Source organism: Budorcas taxicolor, chromosome 19 (assembly GCF_023091745.1).
Source record: "Budorcas taxicolor isolate Tak-1 chromosome 19, Takin1.1, whole genome shotgun sequence".
In the NCBI taxonomy this organism is placed as follows: Eukaryota; Metazoa; Chordata; class Mammalia; order Artiodactyla; family Bovidae; genus Budorcas; species Budorcas taxicolor.
In genome coordinates this window covers 29,156,572-29,180,214 of record NC_068928.1, presented here as the reverse complement: position 1 = coordinate 29,180,214, position 23,643 = coordinate 29,156,572, and the positions used below count along the sequence as shown (strand labels likewise).

At 46.3% G+C, this 23,643-nt stretch overlaps 1 protein-coding gene across 1 annotated transcript in view; it reads left to right on the top strand.

Moving 5' to 3' along the window:
• MYH13 (myosin heavy chain 13) overlaps positions 1 to 23,643 on the top strand; it is a 47,841-nt gene that overhangs the window by 2,292 nt on the left and 21,906 nt on the right. The window contains exons 3-19 of the mRNA XM_052658613.1: positions 48 to 204; positions 1,117 to 1,144; positions 1,626 to 1,737; positions 2,727 to 2,819; positions 4,685 to 4,748; positions 4,833 to 4,931; positions 5,034 to 5,137; positions 11,061 to 11,199; positions 12,828 to 12,946; positions 13,622 to 13,771; positions 13,890 to 14,060; positions 15,994 to 16,303; positions 17,254 to 17,327; positions 17,423 to 17,510; positions 19,827 to 19,944; positions 21,113 to 21,236; positions 22,686 to 22,822. Coding sequence (XP_052514573.1) covers positions 48 to 204; positions 1,117 to 1,144; positions 1,626 to 1,737; positions 2,727 to 2,819; positions 4,685 to 4,748; positions 4,833 to 4,931; positions 5,034 to 5,137; positions 11,061 to 11,199; positions 12,828 to 12,946; positions 13,622 to 13,771; positions 13,890 to 14,060; positions 15,994 to 16,303; positions 17,254 to 17,327; positions 17,423 to 17,510; positions 19,827 to 19,944; positions 21,113 to 21,236; positions 22,686 to 22,822 — 2,087 coding nt within the window. The remainder of the gene's footprint in view (positions 1 to 47; positions 205 to 1,116; positions 1,145 to 1,625; positions 1,738 to 2,726; positions 2,820 to 4,684; positions 4,749 to 4,832; positions 4,932 to 5,033; positions 5,138 to 11,060; positions 11,200 to 12,827; positions 12,947 to 13,621; positions 13,772 to 13,889; positions 14,061 to 15,993; positions 16,304 to 17,253; positions 17,328 to 17,422; positions 17,511 to 19,826; positions 19,945 to 21,112; positions 21,237 to 22,685; positions 22,823 to 23,643) is intronic.

Below are 23,643 nucleotides of genomic sequence, written 5' to 3'. Positions count from 1 at the left end.
ATTAATGTCCTCATGAAATAATTATATTCCTTTTTTTTATGGTGCAGACATATTCAGGCCTCTTCTGTGTCACCGTCAACCCCTACAAGTGGCTGCCGGTGTACAACCCCGAGGTGGTGGCGGCCTACAGGGGCAAAAAGCGCCAGGAGGCCCCGCCCCACATCTTCTCCATCTCTGACAACGCCTATCAGTTCATGCTGACTGGTAATTTCTTTTTTATTATTTATTTTTGGCTGTGCTGGTCTTAGTTGCTGCACACTAGCTTTCTCTGGTTGCTGCGAGCAGGGGTCATTCTCTAGTTGTGGCGCTCAGGCTTCTCATGACGGAGGCTTCTCACCTACTCCAGTATGATCGCATCTTTAAAGACATCTGCAATGACCCCATTTCCAAATAAGTATTGGAATACATTTTGAAGTATTAAGGGTTGGGACCTCAACCAATGAATTTTGCAATTCAACCTATTGTAAGTGGAAAACCATTGTCATTTCCCACAAGTAAAAGGGAAAGGTAAAAGAAAAATGCAGTGACAACAAATAAGCATCCATAAGTCTAATTATTAATAGACGCTATGGCTTCTTACAAGTTCTGAGTCTGAGACTTGCGTTTTCGTTGCTGCTGTTGTTAAAAAGGGAGATAAGAAAGTGCTAGTGAGGAGATAAAGATCTGTGAACGTGAAGAACTTTCACACCGTGGGACTCACTGTTCACGTCCCACGCTGCCCACATTACACATCCTACGTTTGGGAAATCTGCACAAATTGTCTCAAAGAAGATTGTGTACGTTTAGTTGCTCAGAGATGTCTGACTTTTTGTGACCCCATGGACTGTGGCTTGCCAGGCTCCTCTGTCCACGGGATTTCCCTGGCAAGAATACTGGAGTGGGTTGCCAATCCAAGGATCAAACCTACATCTCTTGCTTGGCAGGTGGATTCTTTACTGCTGAGCCTCTAGGGAAGCCCTAAAGATTAGATATACCCAAATCATCACACCACTAGTTATGGCAAACTCAGAACTGGAACTCAGGGGCTCCACCCACCCCTACCCAGTGTTGCCTTATTTGTATATCCTGCCTATTGGTTGGTCAATGATTCTGTTCTGCTTCCCTCTATATTTCTAGATCGAGACAACCAGTCCATCCTCATCACGTGAGTAACCCATGTCTGCTCTAGGATGACTTGGAAGAGAGCCATCCATCCCTTCCACTCTCCTTTATCTCACTTATTTTTAAAAAAAATATTTCATTCAAGAATAGTTGATTTACAATCTTGTATTAACTTCTATACAGCAAAATGGTTCAGGTATATATGTGTATATATTCTTATATACACAATAAGAATGTATACTATATATGTGTATATAGTCTTATATATACAATTCTTATATATGCAATTGTATATCTACAATATATTTTCTTATTTTTTCCATCATGCTTTATCACAGGATATTGAATATTGTTCCCTGTGCTGTACAGTAGGACCCAGGTGCTTATCCATCCACATATAATAGTTTGCATCTTCTAATCCAGAACTTCCAGTCCATCCATCTTTCATCTCCCCTCTCCTGTTGGGCCTCTTTCCACCCATGGCTCTGTTCTCTATGTCTGCGTATCTCACCTTAAATCAACAGTGGAGAATCTGGAGCTGGGAAGACGGTGAATACCAAGCGTGTCATCCAGTACTTTGCAACAATTGCAGTCACTGGAGACAAGAAGAAGGAGCAGCAGCCAGGCAAGATGCAGGTGAGCAGCCTCCTGCCCCTGGAAGGCTTCTGGAATAAGTACAACTTAACTCTTGGGTGAGCACTAGGTGTTTGCAGGGCTCTGTGCTCAGCAGAGATGCACAGTAAGAGGTCTTGCCTGGGAGTACTTAGGAGACAAGATAAGAAATGGCTCCACCTCGTGGACTCAGGCTCTAGCACAGGCCCCATCAGCAACAGCCCAATAAACTTGACCATCTCCACATCCTCCTCTGGAGAAGGAGTGGTTTAAGACAGAGGTTCTCAGAGGATTGCTAGGCTCCTGGCCCAGAATTTCTGCTTGAAAATCCTATCTCACCTTCACAGTCCTGGCAGGTTGCATTTCTCTCACGTCCCCACTGTTCATGGCGCTGGTCTAGGGACCACACTTTGAGAACCACTGGGCTGGACAATAGTTTCCAGAGAGCCAGAAAGATAAGCAATCATGAGTGGAAGGGGGAGGGTGAAAATTCTGTTTTCCATAAGAGGGCTTTTAAATAATAATTCTCATGAAATATTTTATGCAACTTGAAAATATTTTCAAGAACCACTGTTTCTATCATATGGGTCACTTTCATTGCTCACAGTCTAAATTCTACTTCTGAACCCAAATATCTATATAAATGGATCCTGGTGCAAGCAGTAACACAGGTCTGTACTCTAAAAATCTGTATTTTACAGTGAAATGTTGTCAGAGAAAAAAGGCAGTCTGGGAAATCGAGATGGAGTGGATAGTACTCCAAACAGGGATCTGGTGTGGCCAGAGTCACTGTGATGCTGTGCTGAAACCCTCTCTGGGATGAGACCTTGAAGCCTCCTTCAGCAGAGTAGCGATGGGCTTCTGGGTACTTCCACATTCTGCACCGGCCACCAACCTGGACTGTGTGACATCTCTCCCTAATCCCTTCCCAGAGCAAGCATACTTTTGAGTCACCAAGAAATTACTTCAGAAGATGTCCAAAGTCCTCCCTTTTCCTCTTCTCTTATTTTTAGGGTACCCTGGAAGATCAGATCATCCAGGCCAATCCCCTTCTGGAGGCTTTTGGAAATGCCAAGACTGTGAGGAATGACAACTCCTCGAGATTTGTAAGATTCATTCCAACTGTCAACAGCCCCCAGAAACCAAACCCTCTCCTCCAGTGCTGGATGTGAAAAAATAGCCACACAAACTAGGATATTCTTGGCCTTTTACCCTCAAGTGATTCAGATCAAGTTGCCCAACTGGGATATTCTGATATACTTCCAAGAACATGCTGGCTTGTTCCCAGCACAGGGAGGATTTAGCTATCCTTCCCTAACTAATCAACATCACCTTAGAGCATCCCAGGGCTTCCCAGGTGGCACTAGTGGTAAAGAATCCACCTGACAATGCAGGAGACATAAGAGAAATGGGTTCGATCCCTGGGTTGGCAAGATCCCCTGGAGGAAGGCACAGCAGCCCACTCCAGTATGCTTTCCTGGAGAATCCCATGAACAGAGGAGCATGGCAGTCTACAGTCTATGGGGGTCACAAAGAGTCAGACACAGCTGAAGCTACTTAGCACGCACATACATGCACAAGAGCATCCTGAAGTCACAATGACTCAAATTCCACAAGTACAGAGCAATTTCTTTATGCAAAAATTTGTCTTTTGGAGTGGAATCATTTTAAAATGCAGAAGTCCGTTGAGCAACATCCACTGACTTACTAGCCATGAAAACCTTAGTGTGAAGTTAGTTAGCAGAATTGACCTCCTCCAAGTCAGGAGGAGGAAAAAGCTGGTGAAGGCAGCAGAGCTCAAAAATTGCGGAAAAGTTTTAATCGAAGGCTGTGTCCCATCCTTCAACATTTCACTTAGGATTAGCTCAACCGAAGAGGCATTTGCCTCCGACATTGGCAAATAAACAGATATCCAGGCTTCTATCGAATTTCACTGGCCAGAGGAGCAAGTGCCCAGAGGCACTTCCATTAAGGAGCTAAAACTCCTGAGAACCCAACACATAATTCACATAAAACTTGGCTGATCCTTCATTAGCTCTGCTTTAGGCTTCATTCAGAAAATACTGAGAATATCACTAAGTACAGTAGATTCCAGCGTCTGTGGGTGAACAAGCAAGGCAGTAATTTCGCCGTCGAATCTACTCACAGAATGGTACAGACCAATTAAAAGAACAATGTAAGGAGGGAATATACACACATATACACACACATACATGCACACACACATATATATATACTATATGTAATTTCACCTCTGACTACCCCAAACTGAGTGAACCCAGGTGCTGAGTGGGTCTTTAGGGAGCCAGCTCCTCCTTGGAGCCAGGTTTGCCTGTGGTAAACAGTAAGGGGATATGAGGCAAGAAATCTCAGAAGTAGCACCCAGAGGCAAAAAAGAAGTCAGTTATTCCAACCAGGTTATCAATGCAAAGATGTTATGGAGAGTTTGAGCAAGACAGAGACCAAGGAGGCAGTCAGGTGAGAGGTGATCCCAAGAGAGAGTTGAGAGGGAGCTCACGGGCATCCCCAGAGCTAAAGGGACAGAGCCATGGGCTTTGGGCAGAGCTATCTGAGGCTCTGCTGAGCTGGTGTGGGGACCGATGCCAAGCAAATGGAGAGAAGGAAGTGCTCAGGCTTCTGGCATCACCCTTGCTGAGCCTACATGTCCCACCATCCACAGTCACACCTAACAGAGGCTGCAACAGTACCATGCAAATAGAATATCCGCGTGTCAGTCTCTCAGTCGTTCTCTTTGCGACCCCTTGGACTATAGCCCATCAGGCTTCTCTGTCCATGGAATTCTCCAGGCAAGAATACTGGAGTGGGTGGCCCTTCCCTTCTACAAGGGATCTTCCCGACCCAGGGATCGAACCTAGGTCTCCCTCATTGCGGGAGATTCAGATTCTTCACTGTCTGAGCCACCAGGGAAGCCCAGAATAACCATGGTGTTTGTCAATCTGTCGTTGGACAGGGGAAGTTCATTCGGATTCACTTTGGAGCCACAGGAAAGCTGGCGTCAGCAGACATTGAAACCTGTGAGTCTGAACACACACCTTGAATTTGGCCCCAGGGTCATCTCCTGGGGAACATAAAAATCACATTGCTTTTTGTTACCTTAGATCTCTTAGAAAAATCCAGGGTGACATTTCAATTATCCAGTGAGAGAAGCTATCATATTTTTTACCAAATCATGTCCAACAAGAAGCCAGAACTCATCGGTAAGTTTCCTTGGTTACCATTCTCATCTTAAACCAGTCTCATTGGAAAAATCCCAGAGTCAGTTGTGCATAAGATGCTAAAGGGATCTTCCTGCTCCACAGACCTGCTTCTCATTTCAACCAACCCCTTTGACTTCCCCTTCGTGAGCCAGGGAGAGGTCACCGTGGCCAGTATCGACGACAGTGAGGAGCTGTTGGCCACTGATGTAAGTATTCTGTGTGTTTATTTACTTAAGTGAGGAACTGTTGAATTTATGAACTGGGAGGTATCCATGATCTCACAAAGAAGCTGGGACAGGAGGATGCTCAGTGATTAGATGCAAGATCTTGGAGAATTTGTACAGATGGCACCCCGCCCCCACTCCAGAAAACTCCAGAAATGGGAATAACAGAAAGTTCTCCAAAACAGGCCTTCAGTTCCATTCTGCAGCCTTTCAGAGTATAACGTTTGCATGGATAATGCATAAGATATTGATCAAAGTCTTCAGGACACAAGACCATCTACATGGTTCTTTAAGAAAATCTAGAAAATACAGAAAAGTCTAAAGCAGGAAAATTCAGCCCCACTCTGCAGTAGCTGCCCCATTCCCCCGTCTACCTGCCCTCGGGTTCACAGGAAGCACACCTGTCAGGCCTCGGGCCTTTAGCCTTGGGGAACATCTCCAGAGTCAAATATAAGTAAGTGCATTGAGCACTTAGATGTGCTAGGAACTGAAAAAAGAGCTTTGCCTGCATCATCTCCTTTAAGCATCAACAAAACCTCTAGGATTGGCCCCACTGTTGCCCCCATTTCATAAAGGTAGAAACTGAGTCTTGGGGGGAAAAACTCACCATTTGCCTAAAGACAATTTGTAAACAACAGTCTGAACCCAGATCTGCCCAAACCTGAACTTACATTTTTAAATAAATACATCTCTGCAGTACATCTCTACCCCTGAGTGGCTCCACCTTCTCAGAAGCTGTAAGAGCTTTTGGAGAAGGGTCTCATCCAATGCCCCAGGGGCCCTGTCCAGGGCCCAGCTCCCTGGGCTTCATTTTCTGCCATTTCCAGGTGATGCTGATTGTTTTAAGGCAAGGAGAAAATGCTCATGATCAAATAAACTTTAGTCACCGTCAGTCTGGCTATTGTACATTTTTAACCAGGTTTCCTCACCAGGTTTCTCCAGCCTTTGGCAGCTGGGGAGGAAGCCTAGTGACTGACACAGGCTTCTCAGCACCCCGCCACCTCCCGAAAGTCCCTCCTGTTGTGCTGGCCACTCAGTCATGTCCTCCTCTCTGTGATTCCATGCACTGTAGCCTGCCAGGCTCCTCTATCCATACGCTTTTCCAGGCAAGAATCCTGCAGTGGGTGGCCATTCCCTTTTCCAGGTGATCTTCCCGACCCAGGGATCAAACCCGGGGCTCCTGCATTGCAGGTGGATTCTTTACCATCTGAGCCACCAGAGAAGCCAAGGCCCTCCTAAGGAACTCTAAAAATTCCCAAAGTAATATCTCAGGTCCTCACAGGCGACCCCAGCCTGTTGCTCCCCCCTCCCAAGGAGAGCCTTCTGGGCAGTGGTTTACCTATTGCCAGAATGGAGAGGGACGGGTGTCTCCAAAAGACTGCATTCTCCAGTAATGCTTTCACCGCCGCCCTTTTAGCATTTTGCGAAAGTTCTTTCTCTCTTTATGTGTAGCCACCCACTCCTAGGACACAGACATGCACCAGTTGGGGTGGGATACGGATTCCAGGGCCTCAGAATCTCCCCTCCCTCCGTTTCTGATGCAGACTCTCCCTCCCTCACAAGGGGCTGCCACCCCGGAGCGCCTCCCTCTGCAATACCATCCTACTGCCACAGACCTGGTCTGTACCATCAGCTCCCCAGACATATCCAGACCTGCTTCAAATCCATCCCTGCACATTGCTGCAAACTCCATCACCAACTCCCGGAGTCCACCCAAACCCATGTCCATTGAGTCGGTGATGCCATCTAGCCATCTCATCCTCTGTTGTCCCCTTCGCCTCCTGCCTTCAATCTTTCCCAGCATCAGGGTCTTTTCAAATGAGTCAGTTCTTCACATCAGGTGGCCAATATTGGAGTTTCAGCTTCAACATCAGTCTTTCCAATGAACATTCAGAACTGATTTCCTTTAGTATTGACCGGTTGGATCTCCTTGTAGTCCAAGGGGCTCTCAAGGGTCTTCTCCAACATCACAGTTCAAAAGCATCAATTCTTCAGCACCCAGCTTTCTTTATAGTCCAACTCTCACATCTATACATGACTACTGGAAAAACCATAGCTTTGACTAAATGAACTTTTGTTGGCAAAGTAATGTCTCTGATTTTTAATATGCTGTCTAGGTTGGTCATAACTTTTCTTCCAGGGAGTAAGTGTCTTTTAATTTCATGGCTGCACTCACCATCTGCAGTGATTTTGGTGCCCAAAAATAAGTCTGTCATTGTTTCCCGTTTCCCCATCTATTTGCCATAAACTGATGGGACCAGATGCCATGATCTTAGTTTTCTGAATGTTGAGCTTTAAGCCAACTTTTTCACTCTCCTCTTTCACGTTCTTCAAGAGGCTCTTTAGTTCTTCTTCACTTTCTGCCACAAGTGTGGTGTTATTTGCATATCTGAGGTTATCGATATTTCTTCCAGTAATCTTGATTCCAGCTTGTGCTTCACCCAGCCCAGTGTTTCTCATGATGTACTCTGCAAATAAGTTAAATAAGCAGGGTGACAATATACAGCCTTGACGTACTCCTTTCCCTATTTGGAACCAGTCTGTTGTTCCATGTCCAGTTCTAAATCTTGCTTCCTGACCTGCATACAGTTTTCTCAGGAGGCAGGTCAGGTGGTTTGGTATATCCATCTCTTGAAGAATTTTCCACAGTTTGTTGTGAACCACACAGTCAAAGGCTTTGGCATAGTCAATAAAGCAGAAGTAGATGTTTTCTGGAACTCTCTTACTTTTTTGATGATACAATGGATGTTGGCAATTTAATCTCTGGTTCCTCTGCCTTTTCTAAAACAAGCTTGAACATTTGTAAGTTCATGGTTCACATACTGTTGAAGCCTGGCTTGGAGAATTTTGAGCATTACTTTACTAGCATGTGAGATGAATGTAATTGTGTGGTAGTCTGAGCATTCTATGGCATTGCCTTTCTTTGGGATTGGAATGAAAACTGACCTTTTCCAGTCCTGTTCTCAGCCACTGATGAGTTTTCCAAATTTGCTGGCATATTGAGTGTAGCTCTTTCACAGCATCATCTTTTAGGATTTGGAATAGCTCAACTGGAATTCTATCACCTCCACTAGCTTTGTTCATAGTGATGCTTCCTAAGGCCCACTTGACTTCACATTCCAGGATGTCTGGCTCTAGGTGAGTGATCACACCATCATGATTATCTGGGTCATGGAGATCTTTTTTGTATAGTTCTTCTGTGTATTCTTGGCACCTCTTCTTAATATCTTCTGCTTCTATTAGGTCCATACCATTTCTGTCCTTTATTGTGCCCATCTTTGCATGAAATGTTCCCTGCTATCTCTAATTTTCTTGGAAAGATCTCTAGTCTTTCCCTTTCTATTGTTTTCCCCTATTTCTTTGCATTGATCCCTGAGGAAGGCTTTCTTATCTTGCTATTCTTTGGAACTCTGCATTCAAATGGGTATATCTTTCCTTTCCTCCTTTGCCTTTAGCTTCTCTTCTTTTCACAGCTATTTGTAAGGCCTCCTCAGACAACATTTTGCCTTTTTGGATTTCTTTTTCTTGGGGATGGTCTTGATCACTGCCTCCTGTACAATGTCACGAACCTCCATCCATAGTTATTCAGGCCCTCTGTCTAGCAAATCTAATCCCTTTAATCTATTTGTCTCTTCTGCTGTATAATCATAAGGGATTTGATTTAGGTCATCCCTGAGTGGTCTAATGGTTTTCCCTACTTTCTTCAATTTAAGTCTGAATTTGGCAATAAGGAGTTCATGATCTGAGCCACAGTCAGCTCCCAGTCTTGTTTTTGCTGAGTCTATAGAGTTTCTCCATCTTTGGCTGCAAAGAATATAATCCATCTGATTTTGGTGTTGACCATCTGTTGATGTCCATGTGTAGAGTTTGTTGGAAGAGGGTGTTTACTATGACCAGTGTGTTCTGTTGGCAAAACTCTATTAGCCTTTGCCCTGCTTCATTCTGTATTCCAAGGCCAAATTTGCCCGTTACTCCAGGTATCTCTTGACTTCCTACTTTTGCATTCCAGTCCCCTATAATGAAAAGGACATCTTTTTGCAGTGTTAGTTCTAGAAGGTCTTGTAGGTCTTCATAGAACCATTCAGCTTCAGGTTCTTCAGCATTATTGGTCAGGGCATAGCCTTAGATTACTGTGATATTGAATGGTTTGCCTTGAAAATGAACAGAGATCATTCTATTATTTTTGAGATTGCGTCCAAGTACTGCATTTTGGGCTCTTTTGTTGACTATGAGGGCTGCTTCATTTCTTATAAGGGATTCTTGCCCACAGTAGTACATATAATGGTCATCTGAGTTAAATTCACCCATTCCAATCTGTTTTAATTCGCTGATTCCTAAAATGTCAATGTTCACTCTTGCCATCTCCTGTTTGACCACTTCCAATTTGCCTTGATTCATGGACCTAACATTCCAGGTTCCTATGCAGTATTGCTCTTTATACCATCAGACTGTACTTCCATCACCAGTCACATCCACAAATGAGTGTTGTTTTTGCTTTGGGTCCATCTCTTCATTCTTTCTGGAGTTATTTCTCAGCTGATCTCCAATAGCATATTGGGCTACTATTCATGGAGTTCTCAAGGCAAGAATACTGAAGTGGTTTGCCATTCCCTTCTCCAGTGGACCATGTTTTGTCAGAACTCTCCACCATGACCTGTCCATCTTGGGTGGCCCTACATGGCATGGCTCATAGTTTCATTGAGTTAGACAAGGCTGTGGTCCATGTGATCAGATTGGTTAGTTTTCTGTGATTGTGGTTTTCATTCTGTCTGTCCTCTGATGGAGAAGGAAAAGAGGCTTATGGAAGCTTCCTGATGGGAGAGACTGAGGGGGAAACTGGGTCTTCACCTAGAAATCTGGAAAAATCTGTGCATCTATAAGGTTTTCATAGGGACTTAATGAGATAACATAGGGATGGTGTTGTTCACTTTAAAAAATAGTCACAGTCTAAAATGTTGAGAGTTATGTTTTCTTCGGCAGGAATTTTTAGGACTTCAGGCCCAGGAGGCAGCATCTCAAATAACCTGAGACAACTGCTCGAAGGAGGCTGGGGGGTGGGGTAGGGTGGATGGGGGGGGAGGGGTGATGGGGGAGATTGAGGGGGGAAGTCAGGTTATAGAGAAGCTTTGCAACAAAGGTCAGGTAGTCTGAATATGAAAAGATGATTGTTAATTTTTAAAAAGCAGATATCCAAACTTAAGGAATGTAGGGCTTTTCTATGTATGGGAAGATGCAAGAGTCTGGACTCACTGAAATCATTCCTTTCATATGCACCTCAGCTCTCTGGAGCCAGTATCCTGTATTTTCACATCCTGAGTTTCCTTAGAGCTTACTGGCTCATGAAAGAGGGCTGCCGTCGCTGATATCAGGGCTGTGATATCTTTTGCTTACTGATACCACAGGAAACATTCCATTTATCAGTGCCTAGTGCCCTCCCTAGCTCCTTTCACATTTGAAAAATTGCATTTTCCCTTCCAGTTCTAATATTCTATGATGCCATGTCATTGCTATTCTGAACAACAGTGGAATTCCTAGATGGCAACGCCAAGCTCACAAGCTCTTGGATAGCATCCATGAGCCTGCCTCCTCCCAGAATCACACAATCGTTCCCAATGGCCTCATCCAGAAAACAGCCCCAAAGCTATGCACAATGGGACAGGACTCAAATCAGTGCTCACTGGATGGAAGCAAACAGATAATTCACATTTTCTTCCCATAATCTCCACCCACAGACACAAACACGGTCAATGAAAGAAATGGTTTTTAGCCCCTAATTTACCATACGCCACCTGTCATCCACTTATTTGGGTAATGCCGTCTCATGTGCTCTACAAAATGCCAGGAAAGAGCTGCACTGGGATCCCTGAGGTCTGCTGTGACGGCTGTCCTTGTCTCTAATTCCCAGAATGCCATCGACATCCTGGGCTTCAGCTCAGAGGAGAAGGTCGGGATCTACAAGCTGACGGGTGCTGTGATGCACTACGGGAACATGAAGTTCAAGCAGAAGCAGCGGGAGGAGCAGGCAGAGCCGGACGGCACAGAAGGTATCACACATGGAAAGGGGATGGGGTTCAACTCTCCACCTGGTTCACATGTGGACCGGGTCATGGGAGATAAACGTGGTGTTCATGTCAAGAGCTGCTCTTGGAAAACTGTACAAACTGAGTTTGGGTTGTCCATATGGTTACTGTCACTGTCCCCCACTTGACAAATGACAAGACGAGGCATAAAGGGGGATTCCCAGGTGGTTCAGTGGTTAAAAAAAAAATCCACCTGCCCATGCAGGAGACAAAAGAGACACAGGTTTGACCCCTGGGTGGGGAGATCCCCTGCAGAAGGACATGGCAACCCACTCCAGTATTCTTGCCTGGAAAATTCAATGGACGGAGGAGCCTGAAGGGCTAGAGTTCATGGAGTCTCAGAGTCGAACACAACTGAACATGAGCACACAAAGGAGCAAAGCCCAAATTTGAACCCAGGCTCTTTGCCACCAAACTATTCCACAACTCTTGGAAACGAGACATGTGAACCATTTTGAAGGTAAAAGAAGCAGGACTTGGTGCCTGTCTCAACACAGCATGTCAGGAGTGAGAAAAATAATGTATTGCCCCAAGCTTTTAAGTTTAAGTAATCAGAAGAATCAGAGAAGGCAATGGCAACCCACTCCAGTACTCTTGCCTGGAAAATCCCAGGGACGGCGGAGCCTGGTGGGCTGCCGTCTATGGGGTCGCACAGAGTCGGACACGACTGACATGAATTAGCAGCAGCAGCAGCAGCAATCAAAATAATGGTAGGATCCATGTAAATAAGCAAAAGAAGGGATAATTTGAGCAAAGAGTAAAACACACAGTTGGTCTCTTAGTAAGTCCTTAACAAACACTGCCCTGAGTTTTTATTAACTTGACTCCCCAACTAGCAATGAGGTGATGGTCCCAACCAAGGAGGAGCTTGGGAACAAGCATGCTTCTACTTCTCAATGAGCTCAAAGCAAGAGCCCAGGCTCATTCCAAAGTCCACCGAACTAGTGAACTTTGTGAAACGGCCAGTATTCAACTGAACTTGACCATCTCCAAATACTTGCAGACAACGTTTCGTACTTCTCTCTCAAGTATTTGCATGGCACCTTGAGCTTCCCTGGTGGCTCAAACAGTGAAGAATCTGCCTGCAATGCAGGAGACCCGGGTTTGATCCCTGGGTCAGGAAGACTCCCTGGAGAAGAGAATGGCAACCCACTCCAGTATTCTTGTCTGGAGAATTCCATGGACAGAGGAGCCTGATGGGCTATAGTCTATGGGGCTGTAAAGAGTCAGACACGACTGATGATTATTAACACTTTTATTTATTTAACTATTATTAAAAATTAGGAACATGTTCAACTTATATTAATTGTCCAAATAGTGCTTCCTTTACCTATACACCATGTTGTTGTATTATCAGATTGTCAAAATTGACCTATTACTAAAGACTGGCTATTATAGAAAGCAAAATGAAAGTTCTTGAAAACCCAGGACCCCGAATTATAGGGTCAAAACTCCAGTGCAGACCTGGGACTTGTAGGAAAACATAAAAACATCCGAAAGGATTATAGACAATATTTCTTGGAGGACCCAAGGCCCGACTGGATGTTTTAGCAGCTGCTGGCTGTGAGACACCGCTTCTTCTTTCCCTTCAGTGGCTGACAAGGCTGGGTACCTGATGGGTCTGAATTCCGCAGAAATGCTGAAGGGCCTGTGCTGTCCAAGGGTGAAAGTTGGGAACGAATATGTCACAAAAGGGCAAAACGTCCAGCAGGTAAGTGGAAATGCTCTGAGTCCAATCAACTTGAGTGTTTTTCTATTTTCAATCTCATCCTGAAGTTCTTTCAGTTGCAGGGATCAGAAAAACATACGCAACTGACTACAGCATGGAAAAGGAATTCATTCTTCAGGCTCAGGGTAACTTAAGGAGAGCCTTGGTGCTGTGAGGGCCTGGGACCAGGGAGTGAAGAGCCCTCTGGAGCCAGGCAGCCTCCTTCTCAGGGACTCCAGACTGTCTTCTCTCTCCTGCTTTGTGTTCTCACTAGGTGGATGAGCTTTCCTTTCCTCCCCTACCCGTGACCACCCCAGAGCTCCCAAGTTTATATCTTCGTGGTTCCATCCTCATCCTGAGACCAACATCTTTTTGATCCCAGTTCCAAATTCTCAGGAGAGACACTCTGTTTAACCCAACTTGGAGCAAATGACCACATCTGGTTCAATTAGGTGTGGCCAGGGCTAGAGTCATATGTTATACCCATGCTTGGTAGAAAACAAGCTTTGTAAATGGAATTGACCTCATGAACTGAGAAAATGTCTTGAGATAGATTTAGTGTTAGGTTAAACTGTATGAAATTGCCAGTGTCCTGCTGCCTTTGACTTTCAAGGCATCCACTTTGTAGGTTTCATAAAAATACTAATTTGAGGGTTGAGTGGATGACCCTTTTTCAAGGTGACCAATTCGGTGGGCGCTCTGGCCAAAGCCGTCTATGAGAGGTTGTTCCTGTGGATGGTCACCCGCATCAACCAGCAGCTGGACACCAAGCAGCCCAGGCAGTACTTCATCGGGGTCTTGGACATCGCTGGCTTTGAGATCTTTGACGTGAGTTGTTTGGATAAATGATAGACCTCAAAGGGCCCTTCTGCGTTATGTCTGCTCTGTTGAATCACCCCTGGATTTTCCAGACTCACTTAAATTATTCGGTATCTAAAACATCCAGTTCAACAGCTTGGAGCAGCTGTGCATCAACTTCACCAACGAGAAACTGCAACAGTTTTTCAACCACCACATGTTCGTGCTGGAGCAGGAGGAGTACAAGAAGGAAGGCATCGAGTGGGAGTTCATCGACTTCGGGATGGACCTGGCCGCCTGCATCGAGCTCATCGAGAAGGTAAGAAACACTGCTCCCCGGGGCAGCTTCTCATCAGCTGGGCCACCCCTTCTTTGCTCTAACTCTTCTCTGCTAACAGACTCGCTCCCTAAACCTATGTCCCCAGGCTCTGAACCTTCAGAGAGCCGAATTCCCAGTGCAGAAAGGGTAAATGTTTGGAAAGCTCCCAGAATCTGTTCAGACAATTAAAGAGGTATGTGAGTGATCAAGATCCAAGGGCTCAGTGATCCCCAAGAATGTGAATGAAGCCCATAGGTGACTCAGCATTTCATACATACTTGAATTGTCCAAGGAGGAGGGACCATGAAGCAGTGGGCTTCCTGGAGGAATGTTACTATGAAAACAGGATGATATCAACTCTTTAAAAAGGAATTCCCATCACATTTTGAGCACTGGTTGTACTGGAAGCTTGTCTTCCTAAGGTGGCTACTGAAAAACCCAGATTTTATTGCTTAAAATATTACTCATATGATTTTTATGTCTATGTGTGGAAGGAAATGGCAACCCACTCCAATAGTCTTGCCTGGAGAATTCCATGGACAAAGGAATCTGGCGGGCAACAGTCCATGGGGTCACAAAGAGTCAGACACAACTCAGCGACTGTCACTCACTCACTCATGCAACTTTACATTTTTTGTAAATTTGTTCATAAAAGGGAGTAATTTGGGGAAATATAGCTTTATTTTTTTCCTTCCTATATAGGGAAAAACTTAGTTCTTCCCTACTGTGTGCTTCTCTTCTATGAATTTGCTTTACTCCTCACACAGAGCACTTCGTTTTTTATATTTCTGGTCACCAAACACATGGAGGTTTTTCCTCATGACAGCAAGCAATCCTCTGCAACATTAACTGGTCATCCTACAGTTTAACTCAATTCTGGCACTCTCTACCCAGAGATGCCAAGTTCAAGCAGTAGGTCCCCAGGTGTCCTATAACTTCTCACCTCGTTGGCTATAAATCAAAGTTTCTCACAACCCTGTCCTCAAGTTTAGTTAATTTACTAGAGGGGTTCACAGAGCTCTGGAAAACAGTTACATTTACCAGCTTATTAAAGGATTTGACAAAGAAAACAGATGAGGGACTTCCCTGGTGGCCCAGTGGTTAAGACTCTGTGCTTCCAATCCTGGGTACCCGGGTTTGATCCCTGGTTGGGGAACTAAGATCCCACATGCCACATATTGTGGCCAAAAGAATAAAATAAAAAGTAAATAATTAAAAAAAATTTTTTAAAGGATTCAGATGAAGAGACATATGGGACGGGATCTGGGAGGGTCCCAGATGCAAGTGCTTCTGTCCCCAAAGGTTGGATTGTGTCACCCTCCCAGTGTGGACATGTTTGCCAACCTGGAAGTTCTCAGAATCACCTACAACTAGAATTTTATGGAGGCCTCCTCATGTGGGCACGCTCAGTCATTAGCTGCATTTCCAGCCCCTCTCCCCTCTCTGGTGGATGGGGGAGGGGATGAAAATCCCAAGCTTCTCATCATGGCTTGGCCTTTCTGGTGACCAGCCCTCAGCCAGGGGCCCCCACCCCAGAGTCACCTCGAGAAAACGATAGATGCTCCAGTACTCTTATCACTAGGACATTTTACAAAGCCTTTAGCAGCTCTTTGCCAGGAACCAGGGACAGAGACCAGTATATATATTTTCAATTATCTCACAAAAAGCTGTACTTACATATGTGCAATTTCATTCCATGCTTTTTTGTTCAGCAAACATTAAATAAGCACCAACTATGCTGCTGTGCTTAATGTCAAGCACTATTCTGTCACAGTACCAAGCAGACCGACAGCCTTGTTCTCGCAGCACGGACATCCCAGTGTTCCTAGTAACAGTGACAGCACCAAAGAAGTCGCCCTTGGCTCCTACTGAAGATGGAGTCACTGGGGATATACTAGTGGACACTGAGGATCGTCTGTTATCCTCCCTCCAGCCTATGGGCATCTTCTCCATCCTGGAAGAGGAGTGCATGTTCCCCAAGGCCACGGACACCTCCTTCAAGAACAAGCTGTATGACCAGCACCTGGGCAAGTCCAACAACTTCCAGAAGCCCAAACCTGCCAAGGGCAAGGCTGAGGCCCACTTCTCCCTGGTGCACTACGCGGGCACTGTGGACTACAACATTGCCGGCTGGCTGGACAAGAACAAGGACCCCCTGAATGAGACGGTGGTCGGGCTGTACCAGAAGTCTTCGCTGAAGCTGCTGTCCTTTCTTTTTTCCAACTATGCTGGTGCAGAAGCAGGTGACATCCTTTTTTAAAATCCCCCTTGGTGGAAACTATGTAATCACTCACAGCTCACGAAGAACCAATAATTGGACAAGAGCTTCAGGATGACTTTGATTTGCCTGTTCCTGTTTCTCTTTCTCCTACTTCTATTCTTCTTCTTCCTTAAGAGATTTAGTTCTAATCATATGACCCACAATTCTACTCCTGGGTATACATCCCCCCCAAAAAAACCCACTAATTTGAAAAGATATATGCACCCCAATGTTTATAGCAGCATTATTACAATTGCCAAGGTACGGAAGCAACCTCTGTCTATCAGCAGATAAATAGATAAAGAAGACATAGTAACGTCTTGTGTGTGTGTGTATACATACACATATAATGGAATATTACGCAGCCATAGAAAAGAATGAAACGTTGCCATTGCAGCAAGAAGGATGGAGTCGGAGGGCCTTATGCTAAGAGAAATAAGTCAGACAGAGAAAGACAAATACTGTGTGATATCACTGATCTGTGGAATCTTAAAAAAACAAAATCATAGAAACAGAGGTCGGATTTGTGGTTGCCAGAGGTGGGAGGTGAGAGCTGGGGAAAAATTGGGTGAAGGGGGTTAAAAGGTGCATACTTACAATTATAACATAAATAAGTTCTGTGGTTGCAATGTACAGTGTAGCAACGATAGTTAATAACGCTATATTGTATATTTGAAAGCTGCTAAGAGAGTAGATTTTAAAAGCACTTAACACAAGAAAAAAACTAATTATGGAGATGATAGACGTTAAGTAGCAGTGATCATTTTGCAGTATATACAAATATCAAATCATTCCTTTTGATTCACACCTTAAATTTATACAATGTTATATGTCAGTTACAGCTCAATAAAATGGGTGGGGGGGTGGGTAGGAAGGCCACCACTGTGTCCTCAGGAGTCACCAGACACACCCTCTGTGTCTGTCTGTCTGCAGGCGACTCCGGGGCAAGCAAGAAGGGCGGGAAGAAGAAGGGCTCCTCTTTCCAGACCGTGTCCGCTGTGTTCAGGGTTTGTTTTTTCACACCTTCCACATTCAGTTGTTTTTCTGCCCCGTGAAACAGCGTTTGGAAAGGTAAATGTGCTTCTTCTGGTTTGTGTCCCAGGAAAATTTAAACAAATTGATGACCAATTTAAGGAGCACTCACCCTCACTTTGTGCGATGTCTGATTCCCAATGAGACTAAGACACCTGGTGAGTGAGAATCCACCAGAACAGGACTCCCTGAAACATAAGCAAAATTCCGTGGGGGGTGTGCATATGTGTGTGTGTGTGTGTGTCGGTGAGTCTGTGTGCACGTGCGTGTGTGCCTCCCTGAGGATGGGGTCATGATAGCCTTTATCTCTTTCCGGTCTGTGAAATAGGGCTCCCAGATTTAACAAATTAAAAATATGAGACCCCTCCCCATTAAATTCAAATTTCAGATGAGACAGTGAAAAGTTTCTTAGTATAAATATGACCCATGCAATATTTGGGATATACTTACACTGAAATAATTATTTTACTGTTTCTCTGAAATTCAAGTTCAACTGGGTATCATTTATTTCACCTATATCCCTACTAAGAAATTATTTCCAAAATATTATGTATTGGGTTGGCCAGAAAGTTTGTTCAAGGATTCCATAAGATGTTACATACGAACTCTTCGGCCAACCCGTCATCAACTCAAAGGACATAAATTTGAGCAAACTCTGGGAGATAGTGAAGGACAGAGAAGCCTGGCGTGCTGCAGTCCGTGGGGTCACAAGGAGTTGGACATGACTGGGTGACTGAACATCAACCACAGCACATAGATAGGTACAGTATATTCATAACTCTCATAAGGTTCTTAAAAACTCCTCCCTCCCCCCCAAAATGAAGAGCCACTATATTTGCCAAATAATCAACTTAGGTCTTCCATAATAAAAGCAGAATCAATAACAACTGTTTTCTGAGCCCACTACAGTCTCACTATTATGTTATGTATTATAACATTATTATATTACTGCTTATAGCAGTTCACTGCAAGGTAATGTGCTTATCTCCATTTCATAAGTGAGAAAATCAAGAATCAGAGACCAGATATATAGACATAGCATACCATGCAGTACAGGAGACCTTTAACCATCCCCAATCTTGGATTCACAAATATTTCTGGAGTAGGGCTGAGTTTCAGGGCTCTTTGTCACAAAGAAAAGACCAGACCGTCACATACACTGTGGCTATGGGGCAGCCCCACTGGCCAGCTAAGCTGTTCCATCCCAAAGGCTGGGCTTCCGGCATCAAGTCCTGCTTCAGCAACATTACAGGAAAGCAGATGATGCAGGAAAGCAGCCCAGCTCCACCTGTGACTGCTCAAGGGCCCGCAGCCAAGTCCTTTCGCTTTCTGGTCTATAAAAGGAGGCTTGAATGGCATGTTATTGACTCATTCACTTGGTTATTTACTCATTTATTTACTGAGTGAAAGTGATAGTCACTCAGTTGTGTCCAATTCTTTACAGTCCCATGGACTCTTATAGCCTGCCAGGCTCCTCCGTCCATGGAATTCTCCAGGCAAGAATACTGGAGTAGGTAGCCATTCCCTTCTCCAGGGGATCTTCCTGACCCAGGGATCAAATCCAGGTCTCCTGCATTGCAGGCAAATTCTTTACTCTATGAGCCACCCAGGAAACCCTATTAGTGAGCAGTTATAAATGTTGACTTATTTTGTAAATATTAACCCCCTTCACCCTCCTTAGAGGGCTGTTGTGAGAATTAAATAAGCCAGTACATGTACAGCACTTAGAACAGGACCAGTCATAAGAGAAAAAATTGCAACTGTGTATGGTGATGGGGGCTAGCTGGACTTCTTGCTGCAATCATTTCATAATTATATGCAAATATGGTTGTGCACGTGGAACTAATAAAATGTTGTGTGTCAGTGATACCTCAATTTTTAAAAAATGCTAGTAGATAGCACTACAGCAGTAGTTGTAGGTGGATTTAAATAAACTCTGTCAGTTCATGATTGATGAGGCAGACAAAAATATATAAGAGTGTATGCAATATAATAAATTATATGGTCAACCTCGCCAAAATATCAAACACAGTAATGACAGAGGAGGCTTCTTCTTTGCATATTCTCATGAAACCCTTACACCTGATTATTTATTAGGCCCCCAAGGAAAATAACAAAAACAAAACAATATAGGGCAAAACACATTATGAACACTGCAAATATTGGCTGTCAATTATAGTAATAATAAAAACTGTTGTTACTATGAGAATAATAATGATGAGAGACATTTCTAGATCAAGACAACCATTCTGTCCTCACCAGAGTCAAGAGCAATGAACAGGGCAAAGATTAATATTTTGGCTTTTAGTCCCATGGTTGTGGGGTGCTAGAGTCTCCCCAGGATGTTGAGATTATTTCTACTGGCACCAAACCTTCCCATTTGAGTCTGGGTATCCAGGGATCTCATGGTACCCAGACCATCAGAGGAAACAGTGGAAAAGCCGCTAACAGGCCCTGGGCTCCTCTCTCCCCAGGCGTGATGGACCACCACCTGGTCCTGCACCAGCTGCGCTGTAACGGGGTCCTGGAGGGCATCCGCATCTGCAGGAAGGGGTTCCCCAGCCGGATCCTCTATGCCGACTTCAAACAGCGGTAGGTTGCCTGCCTTTGCAGCTCTCTCCTTTGGAGGGTACCTTCTGCATCCCCCAAAGGCACTCCTGCAGCTGGGTGTTGCGTGAGCTCCCAAGGTTTCCATAGGACTCTTCTGCTGAGGCGACGAGTCTCTGCACAGAGCAAGGGCTGGACCGGCCCAAAGTAATCCCAAGATCAGAGCCCAGACCACTCAAGGCTGACTGGGACTCCAGACCAGAGTTTCTCAACCCCTGCACTGTGGACGTTTGGGGCTAGACAATCCTTTATCGTGAGGACTGTCCTGTGTGTTACAAGATTTTAGCAGCACCCCTGGCCTCAACCCACACCGCCTCAACCTCAGATATTGCCCAATGTTCCCCAGTTGAGATTCCCTGCCCTAGACCAACACTCTCCTCGCGACTGCCGTCTGGGCCCACAAGTCCCGGCCTTGCCCATGGGGACAGGTGAGAAGAGGACACTCTAGAATGACCACTAGCCTGCAGGTCACAGCTGATTTCAAGGCTCTTTTAAGTCAGATAAGAGTAATCTCCTCTGAAAGCACCATCCCAGCCACGCACTCAGCTGGCCTTGCTTCCATGTTTCTCTCCCTCCTGCCACAACCTGCTTGCCTAAAATCAACTCCTAGATTCCTCTCTGCCAGACTAGTCACTGTATAATATTCCATTTCCATGGCTGGAGCAGGAGAAGGTTCTGGAAGGCCTGGTCTCAGGCACAGATCCTTTCACAGGAGTTGATTCCATTGGGAAATTTTGCCCCTCGACTGAAAGCTCCACCCTCCCCAGAACTGCCCAGTTGGTGGGGGGATGTAGGTAGGTGCCAGTCCTGACCTAGCCTGCAGTGCAGATGAGGCGTCTCCTCGGCTCCCATGTGCTGGGCCCACTGCTGATGGCCTTGTCCCCTCAGCCACAGTGGCTCCCTGGATTCTACCTCCCAGACACCACCCTGGGTACAAGGGACACCACCTCCTTCTGTCCCAGAGAGACTGGGCTGGGACCCCGCTGGGCTCCGTGGCCCCAGGGCCTGAGCAGGGAGGAGCAGGAAACAGCAGCCCTCAGGAAGCAGCGGGCCCAGCACCCTCCCGGCTGCACCCAGGGCTATGTCACCAGAGGCTCTTCTCCAGACCACTCACACCCAGGCCCCAGGCTGACCCCTCCCCCTCCCTCGTCAGGTACCGGATCCTCAATGCCAGTGCCATCCCAGAGGGGCAGTTCATTGACAGCAAAAATGCTTCCGAGAAGCTTCTGAACTCCATCGACGTGGACCGGGAGCAGTATAGGTTCGGCCACACCAAGGTGAGCACAGGTGGGGCAGGGACGACCCCCACCCCAGGTAACCCCCAGGTCAGTGGGGTTAACCCCCAAACCCTCTTTGGAACTGTGGTGTTAGAGAAGACTCTTGAGAGTGCCTTGGACTGCAAGGAGATCCTACCAGTCAATTATAAAAGAAATCAGTCCTAAATATTCATTGGAAGGACTGATGCTAAAGCTGAAGCTCCAATACTTTGGCACTTGATGCAAAGAACTAACTCATTGGAAGAGACCCTGATGCTGGGAAAGATTGAAGGCAGGAGGAGAAGGGGATGACAGAGGATGAGATGGTTAGTTGGCATCACCAACTCGATGGACATGAGTTTGAGCAAGCTCCAGGAGTTGGTGATGGACAGGAAGGCCTGGCGTCCTGCAGTCCATGGAATTGCAAAGAATCAGACACAACTGAGCAGCTGAACTGAACTGGGCTGCTTGTGAGCTGATGGGAGGAAAGGTGTCTCTTTCCTGTTCCGGGAAGCCTGACTGTCCCTTGCCCAGAAGCCCAGGCCAAGAGAACTCTGTCCAGGAATAGGTAGCTCTCTCTATGCTGACTTTGAGTGTCTAGAGGCTTAATTGGAAATTCCAGCCCCAGCCCTAGCAGCTATAGAAGAAATCAACAGGAGCAGAGAGTGAGTGCCCCTAAAGGGGAGAGGGAGCCCAAGAGATCGGAGAACACAGAATTCCAGGGACCGTGAGGTCCTGAGAATTATCACCAATAAAAATGATCACCATTATTGAGCACGTGTGCACTGAGACCTGTGACGTGCTCTCTATACACATTTTACCGAATCTTTCAGATCATCTGATGGTGATAAGGGTAGTACTTGTCTCATGGGGTTATTGGGAGGCTCCCAGAGGACAAGAGACTTGTTCAAGGTCGCATGGAGAGTGGGTGACAAAGGCCAGCTGCAAATCCTGGCCTGCTCCAAAGCTCCGTGTCCTAAAAGGGGCCAAGGGACCATCAACCCCATTAGGGAAAAGCCTGCAGCCCCCACGGGTGCCCTGCTTCCCAGGAACATCACAGGGGCAGAGGAAGCCCTACAGGTGTGGGCAGTGCAGGGAGGGGCCCCAAGGGTGGGACCCACCTCCTCAGCTGGGCGGAGAGATTGGAGGATGAGGATGGGGAGGCAGAGGCATCTGTGAGTCCCTCCTGGTCTGCATGTGTGATTACATTTCTGCCCTATCCTTGCTTCCTGCATGTGAACTCCAGCAGAATCTGTCTGCCTGGGCCAGCGGGGCCTGGAACGTACCTTGGAACAGGACACAGAGGGGCTCCTGCAGAGAACACAGCCTCCAAAAACTGAGTCCGGCGAGCCAGACGGCTGCTGGTCCCAAGTCAGGGCTCCAAAGGCGAGGGCTGGGGCTAGACAGAGATAGCCAGCCTTGGGCGCACAGGCTGAGGATGAAGCAGGGCCCGTCTCTCCTTTCACACAGGTATTCTTCAAAGCTGGGCTCCTGGGCCTCTTGGAGGAGATGAGGGATGAGAAGCTGGTGACCCTGATGACACGCACACAGGCCTTGTGCCGGGGCTACCTGATGCGGGTGGAGTTCAAGAAGATGATGGAGAGAAGGTGATGCAAGCCGTCGCCTCCCTGCCGTCCTCCCTGGAGCTGACCTTCGCTTCGTGCTTTAGTCTTAAGATGTTTACTTATTTGTCCCACATTTACTGAGCCACGGTTCTGTGCTGGGGCCTCTGCTTGACACTGGGGATGCAGAAATGTGCCCTGGGCTCCAGGAGCCCACAGAGGAGTGGGAGGCAGACACCTGCTCGGCTAGTTTTCACACCTGTGACAAGCGTAGTGTCAGTTGTATTCAGGGCCAGGTGGACAGACTGGGTGCTGGGGTTGGCATGAAAGGGCAGCAAAAAAGAAAGAGCTTTCCAAAGGAGGCTTTGCATGGCTGGAGGAAGGGTGGCCTGCGGGTTGCGGGGAGCAAAAGCAGGTCACTTGACTGGAGCGAGGAGAGGCTAGCAGTGGAGGTCCCCACCTGCCATCTTCAAGAGCCTAGGTTAAATCTCCCACTTGATGGGGAGCCATGGAGGAGGCGAGTGAGAGGATCGGATTTGTTTCAATAGCTCAGACAGGTCACCTGGGGGACTTTCCTGGCAAGCCAGTGGTTAAGACTCCACGCTTCCACTGCAGGAGGCACAGGTTTGATCCCTGTTCCAGGAAGTAAGATCCCACTTGCCGCACAGCGCGGCCATAAAACAAAAAGCACACTGGCAGCCGCAAGAAGAGCAGGCCTGAAGGCACAAGAGGGGCCAAGGCCAGGCTGTAGAGAAGTCCAAACAGATGACAGGACCCGATTAGGACACAGATGATGGGGGAGAGAGGACGGAGGGGACTGAATGAAGCTTGAAGGGCCTTCGTCCTTCAGTAATTCAACAGGAGGA